At 41.6% G+C, this 10,150-nt stretch overlaps 1 protein-coding gene across 2 annotated transcripts in view; it reads right to left on the bottom strand.

Annotated features, from left to right (window-relative positions):
* Positions 1-2,718: 2,718 nt before the first annotated feature.
* Positions 2,719-10,150, bottom strand: part of gfra1a (gdnf family receptor alpha 1a) — an 88,997-nt gene continuing 81,565 nt past the window's right edge. For both annotated transcript variants that reach the window (XM_084020541.1, XM_084020542.1), the window contains 2 exons: positions 5,818-5,865; positions 2,719-3,667 (listed from right to left, as the gene is read on the bottom strand). In XM_084020541.1, the coding sequence (XP_083876667.1) occupies positions 3,515-3,667; positions 5,818-5,865 (201 nt within the window). In that variant the 3' untranslated portion in view covers positions 2,719-3,514. The remainder of the gene's footprint in view (positions 3,668-5,817; positions 5,866-10,150) is intronic.

The raw sequence follows: 10,150 nt of genomic DNA, 5'->3' as shown, positions 1-10,150 counted from the left end.
TTAATGATGCTGGATGGTTGAGGGAGTCTGCATCTCCAAAACGCAGTTTTGGGTATTTTGATACAACAGATAGAATAGAGATGGACAGCAAACATATTTAACATCTTGAACCTCTTTTTTTGTCCAAAATGGGATCCTTACATCAGGAGGACGTGACCACAGTACTGAGGCCTTTTGAGCTCAGAGGAACTCCTAAAGAAAGATGGAACACTGAACCACCACTATTGACTTTATCTCATATTCCAGGGCCAATGAAGATATGACACTGCGATTCAAATATAATATAATCGGACATACTGTAAGACACAATTCTGAGAAATGTAACGAGTCCCAGTTAGACTTTTTGTCGTCTAGTAACTCATAATATTCCTCTTTCCTTTCCAAACGCTACACATTCAATCTCTAGTCAAATATACCATTAAAAAAGCCTTCAGTGGTATGGTATATAATATATTTGTCTTTAAACATTGATTAATTTCCTTCTCAATCACCATGCAATGACAATTCTCTTTTTTGCTTAACTTAGTTATAAGTTACTAAGTTATTGTCACCATAATTATTTTAGCAGTAAAACCAAAATAATTATGGTAATAGCACTGAACAGTCTTAAAAAAGTGGAATAATTGAAATATTAGCTATCCGTGCCCAGTCTTCCCTCATTAACTTACATTTTAAAAGATAGAAAAATAAGTTCAAATCTTAGCCAAAAAACCCAATATTATATTTAAGCAACATCATAAATGGGGCTATGGTACAAAACAATATGCTTAGGAAATACAGTCATATATAACTATAGTAGGAGAGTTACAGTGATATCCTCTTTCTCGGATGCAATAGTATTCCATAATCATGTACATACTGGGAGAAATATACACATAAATTGTTATTTAAAAAAAAATATTCTGGTTTATTCAATGTACTCTAAGTGGTATCTGAATGTCAAAATAGCTCACAATGCTCTGGAATAGAATATCATCAGACATTTATTTGTCCAATTTATAGGTTCAGCCAAGTACATACAGTGCATATACCATGTTTATGCTTGGTAAATAACATTTAAGTTCTACTATACATTAATCATGTTTTGAGAAGCTACATAAACCCAAGCAGCGTGTCATGAATGCTCCTGTTGGGGTCCACATGGCTAAAGTAACTTGCTGAACATGCCGCAGTGGTGCATGTTAACGACATGATCATGTGTAACAAAGGTCTATTTCCTTTAAAGATAATTCAAAAACTGTATGCCTTTAACTGAAAATGTGATAAAGATGCATCTGCGTCTGAGGAATAAACGCGCTCACGATGGTGTGGCTTTTTTTTGTTTGTTTTTTTAATTTTCCCAGCAGTCCTCTGGAGCAGACATACAAAAAGTTTGAACGATTTACATACAGTACGTAAGTCACATGTGATGCGTTTGCTGCAGTCTCTTTAGTGAGAAGACAGATTTGAATGTTTGTTGAACCCCTTCCTCAAACAATGATACTTCAATCAATTTGGAGCTTTGTGGTCTAATCTCCTTCACTTTGCTAGAATAACAAAAATAAGAGCAAAGCGCAAAGGGATGGACTAAACAGTGTGAGTGCTACTGTTAATATACCTGGCTAAATAGCTACAGTAGTATCGCGTTACTTCCAAAGCCAAGAAGCGATATCCAGGGATGTAAATGGGACTGAAATTCAGCAAAAAAAGTCGGTGAGGCAGAAATTTTAACATAGACAGAGATGTTCTTTAACATACCGTTTTTGTGCTAGAAACAGCAGGGTGAAGACCTACAAGACACTGTAGGATGTCTTCATGACTTGTCTCCTCAGTTTGACAGACAAGCCAAGGTGAGCTGGAATATTAGTCACAGATTGTTGTGTTCATTATGAAAATCACTGAGCCAATCAGATAAAAAAACAAAACCAAAAAAAACACAAAAACAATCGGTCCAAATTGGGAGCGGATGCTTGTATCCGCCATCAGCGCTGAAAGTATTACATTGGCCCAGTCTGATGGGCAGCATTCTGCTCTGTGCTGCCCATATAGTAACTAGTGACATTGGTTATTCACATTTTTTAAGTCGGACTGGAAATAATTGGCTGTCCTGAACTTCCTGATCCGCCCTTGAGCATCATAGCTAATTTCATGATTTGGTGGGTATACAAGTTATGTTGGAACAAGCCTGGAACATCCACAGCTGTAGTGAGTCTAAGAAAAGGGTGGTGGGGCTCAGCAAATGGTCAATATTGAGTGTTCGCTTGCTCCCCAAACATGTGTTGACAGTTTCACAATTGAGGCAATACGTCGTAACACTGCACTGACAGAAAAAGGACGCTTTGAGCTCTTGCACGATGGAGCTGTGAATTACCATTGAATATATTGAACAATATAATGTATAATATATATTTTTTTTGTGTGGACGCAGTGCAGCAAAGTACATCAAAACTAAAAGAAGAAGAAAAAGAAATATATTCAGGTGAAACTGCAGCAGCTTCTCTGGCACTTTCCATAGAGAAACACTGAACATGGCTCAGCGTTGTAACGATTACAAGTATGTACAATCACTAATGAGTGGATTGCTGTGGATTCAGTCATCCCCAGCAGTTTATAACCTACTGCCCTGTGAACTCCGAGTATCACTCCTGGTGTAAAAAAAGAAGAAGAAAAGCCTGGCATTGTGTGTGTGTGTTTCTGTTTGTTGTTTTTGTCTGAATGTGTGAAAATGTGCAGTATGTCTTTGTGGGTCTTTGCCTGTGTGCTTTTGCCAGCGGCAATGTGTGTTCAGTATGAACTACCGTAAAGACGGTTTGGGCACAGATGTTCTGACTTCTCTGATGTTTAAGGTTATCGGTATTCACCCTGACATTTTATTCTTTTTTTGTCAGGTAAATAGCCTGGAACCTTTCAGATAAAAATGTAAAATACCAGATCACATCATTATTTAAACATACACAAACCACAGAGGAGACTGAATAACACCTAAAAGGCTGCCCGAGTGATAAAATGTAGCCGTTACTGAACTGACTGTGACTTTTGAGCAAAAGATCCCACCAATAGCCTCAACACACAAACAGACTTGGGTGAAAACTGATACCGCAACTCTGAAAATCAACTCTAATTTACATTATGTGTACTTTCCCAAGAGCCATCAGCTTTGATTGATTGGAATGTAATCCTCAAGTATTTTCTCATTTATGCCCAAGAGAGCAGCACAGAAGCTTTAAATCCCTTTTTTTTCAGCTAACCTAAAGGGAACACACAGCCAAACTGAGTAAACACGTACAGATCACTGCTTTAGCACACAGCTGCAATGCAAAAGAGACAATAATAAAAAAATAACAAAATTCATAAAAAAGAAAACAAAAGAGAGAGACAGAGACAGAGAGAGAGAGAGAGAGAGAGAGAGAGAATCTAGAGGGAAATGAAAGTACAACAGGTATTACTGAGAAGAAAGGATATCATTTCTTGTTTTGCTTTTCCTTTTATACAAATGTGGATTTGTCAGTCCGTTTGTTGCTGTGAAGCAGCGAGGCTACAAGACACACGGCGAGGAGTACGCCAGCAGGCTGCAGTACAACAGCCAGAGCAGTGGGGGCAGCAGAGAGCCCAGGCCGGTGGGATGTCTGGAGACAGCCGAGTTTCTCAGGATGGCATTGGATGTACTTGGACCATCTATCTGAGGGTCCTGAAGGAGAGAAAGAGTATGGTTATGAGAAAAAAGCAGTCACTCATTCTTTTCAGTTTTTAACCAATTATCACTCAGCAATGATCTATTGGGTTCACTTGGAAATGTTGCAAGACCCATCTCACAAGCAGTCTTTGGTGATTGCTGCCTTCACAACTGCCAAAATGAACTGTACCAGTTGAACTGCACAAGAGTTTGATTAAAACAGAATAAATGTTGGCATGTGAAAGCACCCTCCTATACAAAGGCTAATTGGCTTTCCCTGGAATACAAGAACAATTTTGATGTCTTCTATATGAACCATGAGTCCGACGCTTCAGTACGATAGTATGCTATCAGTTATGTGTCAAATGTGTAAAAGTCACCTAGAAACAGATTTCTAACAAAATCACAAATGCAATGCTAGGTTCCTAGCTGCTGGTGTCATTTCAACCAGCAAAATAAACAGTTCATCTAAAAAAAGGAGTCATGATTTGTGTACTTATTTCTGAAAGCAGGGAACTGTTGTTTCAAATGACACACTTTGGATGGAAAATATACCACAATTGACTTGTAAACTTAAAAAAAAAGTTGACAAAGTGCAGCTAATCAGGCAGGATCAACTGATCACCCCTTTGCTCTACAATTGAGCTGCTGATAAGTCACTCTAGGAAACGCCTATTCATATTGAAAACACATGCCAATATATATTTAATGTGGAAAACAGTGCGCCTTGAAGTGTATGCTCTATCTGGTCTGTATATGTAAGATTAACTTCACATTGTCTTGGAAAATGTGATTCCGAGACAACGGATTGAAAGTCTGAATGTCAAGATTGTGGCAAGAACAAGTTTCATGAATCAACTGCGGCAGGTCCCTCTGGATCTTATCCACAACAGACTCTGGGATCTTTTTTCATGACAGCTTGATGAATGATCACCAAAATGCAACAACAATAACAAAAAGTGCTGCCAAGCATTTCAAGCATCAAGCGCCATTGTCATGTTTTAGGTACTTAAGTCTTTACTTATGAATGCATCACACACTGGAGAAAGGCCTTTTTGATTGGTGTGCCAGTACCGCATCTTATACCAGCCGGGACATAAAGTCGACATAAAGTCGACATAAAGTCTGCAATGCTTGCAAGATGTAACACACTTCATGAATTCAATAATATCACATATAAAAACTGTTGAGCGTATTCATCTGGTACAACGTGATACACAATCAAAAGGTTGCTTAATAACTAAAATGTTACACGTGGTTGTGGGCATTTGCATGTGCCATCAAGCATAAGAATGTGTATACAGAACGTCACCGTTGGTCTTTGGCTCACTAATAAAGCTGCAAGCTAACAGCCGGGTCATCTCCCCCAGACCTCTCCCTGCCTCTATTAAATGTCAGTCCAGTGCATTACAGTGCCTTATTATTGTACAATGACATTTACAGTGAACTTTAAAAGCCACCAGATAAGCAACAACTACATTTCAGCCTCAAAGGAACTACAAACACCAGAAGTTTACAAAGGAGGTGGCAATGGCAATCCCAGTCAGAGGGAGGTCAAAGACTTCCAACAGCAAAGTCCGATTACAGTTTTTGATTATTTGACAAGTTGAGCCTTTGCCCTGTGGTCTTAAATGTTGTTTTTTTCTTTCTGTGATATTTTCCCCAAATTACAGGCATAATCGTAGTTCTTTGATAGTACATTTGACCAAGCACTCTGATAACACCAACACATAATATCCAAATGCACTGCAATAATCAGCTTGCAAGGACTTGAAACATGCTTAAGATGGCAATTTGTCCCTGCAGTTACCTTCCTGTCAAAGTTATGTTTTATTTCTGCATCTTTAAAATAAACTCAAGCTGCTAGTGCATTCAAATATATATATATAAAAATCTATATTTAACTGCCTAAACTAAAACATAATCATGACAAAGAAGTAAAAAGGCAAGGACATTTTTTCTCCGAGTAGCACTAACAAGAAAGTTTGGAGGTAACCGTGAAAAAACCGGACAAGAATCGCTGCCAATACCATAAGATGGTGAGGTTCATTCCATGAAACTTATTTTGACTTTGGTTAGTTGAATAGCTTCAGGTATTATATGTCCGGAACTCCATGTTTTACTGATTGTATACGTTCTCATTTATTACACAATGATGGACTTACCACGCAGAAGACGCCATCAACAGTTGAGTTTGACTTCAACTTCTGAGCCTGCAACAGAAAGATACAAAGGATCACAATCCATCTTACAACGCAAAATCATTCACACAAATATTTGGGATTCGGTGTCTATGATAAAAACAAAACAAATGACAAATTATAGAGGGTCTCATGAAGTTGGAATAATTCGCAAATGTCTCGTCTTTCTAGTGCCAACAATTGTTATGCATGAATACATTTTCCCCTGGGTAATTTAATAGACACAATGTAATCATTAAACCTGGTCAAACGTAATGCATTTAAATAGGAATAAACAGAGGAGTGTGGCTGAAAACAATGGACAACATTATGGACATTATTATTACATTATTATTAACAGTCTTATGAACAAAGTTTCAAGATAAGCCCATTGTTTTAGTTTGCCCGTGTTACATGACACAGCAGCACTGTAGCACTTTGACAGCTGAGACTGAACGTGCACAGAGGATCTGCAGTTATTAATTTGCTCTGATCGATGGAACAATCTGCAATCTAATCAGTCTCAACATATTCTGTCAATACGTTTTGCACAACAGGGACAAACAACACACAGGGAATAGCACTCTAACACTGTGACCAAAACTCAAATAAGCATCACATTCAATCTGAATCTCGGCGGCGATTTGATCACCACAACAGGATTGGAATGTAACATTAAATTGTGAAATAAAACGACCACAACCTTGGATAGTTTTCCCTGAGAGCCTGTTAAACTTTTAAAGCCTCTGATATTTTCAGTTAGAGGAGGAAGACAAGTGAGTGTGCACAGAGGGACAGTCAAATCCAGACTCTGATTTCATCTCAGATTTATCATTCAATGTCTGTCGCACGCTCAAGCGAGATGCTCTCTCAGACACACACACACACACACACAGATTTCCCATGCGTGTAGATGAAGGGTAGAGGCTGCTGCATGATGACAGCGAAGAAGGATGCTTTGATGGCTTGAGTGCACTTTAATTCGCACTTTAACTTTAACACTTTAACTTATTCTGTTAATTGCTCAAAATGAACATTACACCACGCACCGTAATTTCTGTCAGTTAAGGTCTGTTTAGTCACTGGAAACAACTTTAAGGTTAAGAGTTAGAAAAAAAACCTTTCAGAAACTAAAAGTGACTTAATAGTCGCTGAGGTCTGCAAACATTTAGGCAGCTAAACTTCCTGCTGCTCTGAAGTCTGGCAGTACGGCAGCAGATACCTCTGTATCTCTATACCTCTGTATAGACGGCAGCAGGGTCAACAGGTTGTGGCGGCTTTTGTCTTTTAATATCCTTATGGGTCTCCGTAGGCACCTCCTTCCACCAGCATCACTGATCTTCAGTAGATGGGTACCCATGATGTGCTGGGTGGTTTTGATGATGCGCTGTAAAGCCCATACACATCCCATGCCCGTTTGTAATGCTTCCAGTCAGGATGCTTTATATTGCTCCTCTGTTAATATTAACAACAAACGGGGCCTCTTTGTGAAGAAGTGTAATAACCAGTTGCAGAGTGAGGTAATCGAGCCCAGCGTGCTACGTTTACCTTGCTCAGTGCAGCGTTTATCAGCTTCATGGGGGGGATAGCGTTGAATGCTAAACAAATAACATTCTGATGAAGGTGTTTGTAGTCATTTTCAAGATATTTGAGGGCGGCTGTAAGACAGTGGAGACAGCATCCTCTGTGGAACTGTTTGCTCTGGATGCAAACTGGTTTGTGATGTGAGGGAGAACCAGTTTCATCAGAATGGGGGGGTGAGGGGGGAGCAGTCATTCAGACTGGACATGGCAGACTTTTTAGTAACATGGTGGCTGTCTTGAAGCAGGTGGGAAATCTCTCCTCTGACAGTGATATTGTTGGATGTTATCAGGCCCAGGAGCTTTACTCATAGTCACATTTTTTCCACATCCGTTGTGGATATACCGACACTGGCGGGTCCTCTGGAGGCGGGGCGGACCTGACGGCTGATTCTTGAGGAGATCAGAGGAGATCTCCTTTGATCTCCTGAGGAGATCAAAGTGAGCGCAAAAGAGTTCAGCTCATCCGGCAGCATGGCTTCACACACGACAGGGGCGCTCTGGCTTTTGTAACCGATGACATTCTGGATCACCTGCCACATATCTTTAGTGTTGTTGGTGTTGAGGTCTCTCTCCGGTCTCTCATGACACCTCCGCTGTGGCTCCTCGATCCCAGCTTTCAGTTTTGCTCTGGCAATGCTCTGGCAACGGTTAGACATAACAAGTGCGTGTTACGTCTTCAGAGGTGAGAGGGCTAAAGCTGGTAAGGCCATCAGAGTTGAGAGTTGGGGGAGATGTGTTCTGGGAGGGAATAGGCATGAATGAGGAGCTGATGTCTTTTACTTTCTTGGTAAAGTAAGTTTCAAAGTCATCAGCAGTAAGGGAGGAAGGAGGGGTGAGGAGGGAGGAGAACATGGAGAATAATTTCCTGGGGTTGGAGGCGGAAGAGTTGATCTTTGCCAGGTAGAAGTCAGAGAGGAGGTGGTGGTAGTGAGCAAGGTCCTCATCCTGGCCTAATTTCTTCCATTTTCTCTCTACAGCTCGCAAGACTGATCTGTTGGTTCGCAGAGGTTCGGACAGCCAGGGATGGGAGGGAGATGATCGCGCAGGTCGTGAGATTGGGGGACAGAGACTGTCCAAAGAAGAGGAGAGTGAGGAGGCTTCCTCAGTAGGCATTAAGGAGAACTGTTCTGAGGATGGTAGTGCGGAAAGAACAGTTGAGGAGAGAGCGGAGGGAGTGAGGGATTTCAGGTTGCGGCGGCTGGTGACAGTTCGAGGCGTAGAGGGGAGGGATGCGGTGGGCTTTATGAGGAGGGAGAAAGTCACAAAGTTGTGGTCGGACACGGTGAGCGGGGTAACAGAGAGTGCCGAGATACCACAGGATCTCGTGAAGACAAGGTCAAGTTGATTCCCGGCCCGGTGGGTGGGTGGAGAGGGGGAGAGTGTAAGGTCAAAGTGGAGAAGAAGTCAATCAATTCGTAGCTGAGTGCAGCTTTCCCGGGTGGATGTTGAAGTCACCGAGGATGACGAGTGGTGTGCCATCATCAGGGGAGTAGCTTAGGAGGGTATCCATCTCATCTAAAAAGTCACAGAGAGGACCGGGTGGGCAATAGATCACTATGATGTTGAGCTTGAAAGGAAGGGTGACAGAGACAGCATGAAATTCAAGTGCAGATCGGGGTAGGTGGTCCAGGGGAAGGACCTGGTGGGACCACCTGGGTGAGATAAGGACCTCCTCGACCTGTTCGTCTTGGGGAGTGTGAAAACAAGTCGGCAGTTGAGAGGGCAGCTGGAGTGGCAGTGTTTTCTGGGGTGATCCAGGTCTCCATAAGGGCCAGGAAGTCGAGAGTCTACAGGCAGGCATACGCTGAAATGTTGTCCGCTTTCTTGACTGCAGACTGGCAGTTCCATAGCCCCCCTAGTACTTCAAGTTCCGTACCGGTGGAGAATGGTGGGTAGCAGAGTTTGGATGGGTTACAGCCTCGACTGAAGGGTCTCTGGTGAAATATTCTCTGGCTTGATGTCCTGACTGGGATAGGACACATGGCTGCGATGGGTGGTGGTTGAGATGTTATGCCTACCTCAATGGACTTCCTCGATGGACTCCCGCAGATAGACTCCCTCGTCTTTGTTTGTAAACACAGAGTTGCTGGGTTAGCCTCCGTCCTAGCGTTAGCTGCTTTGCTCTTATCCTGGCTCTCTTCCCAGTTTTCCTGCAGCAGTTGCATTGCTTCCGATGGTGTTTGGTTTGATCGGTCTGGCTGAGTGGTCGCAAGATTTTGTGGCCGGTGATTGTCTCAAGATCTTCTGCATTTAATCCAATACTTCTTTTCTGATGTTGATGAGTATATTTGTGTCATACATATAGTGAACGCTATTGAAGCTACCAATTTACTATCTGCATGCGCCACAACAAAAACATAAAGACTGTATGAACTGGTACAAAAAGAATGCCTCTCAATCATGTATGACTAACTAAAGTGTGGGGCAGTGTCTGAATCTGGTTCTCTGCCTGTATATTCTCTGTTGTTGTTAATTTGCTGTATTCTGGACTCTTCTGTGGCTGCCTGCATGGTGGTTAAGTCATTAGCACTGTCGCCTCACAATCAAGTAATGATCAGAAAAAAGAGGAATGCACAAATAACCATAACATTTGTTCAGTGATGAGGCACCACATTGGTTATTTCCATTCTCTCCACTGTGTTTTTACTCTTCCGGTACATTTGGTAAAAGGTAAGACTGATTACCACTTGTGTCGATTGCAAGCACAGGGAGAGTTGATTTGCTGATTTACATGG

This window comes from Eutrigla gurnardus (genome assembly GCF_963514095.1).
Source record: "Eutrigla gurnardus genome assembly, chromosome: 11".
Lineage (NCBI taxonomy): Eukaryota > Metazoa > Chordata > Actinopteri > Perciformes > Triglidae > Eutrigla > Eutrigla gurnardus.
Note: the sequence above shows the minus strand (reverse complement) of the source record. Positions and strands in the feature narration are given on the sequence as shown.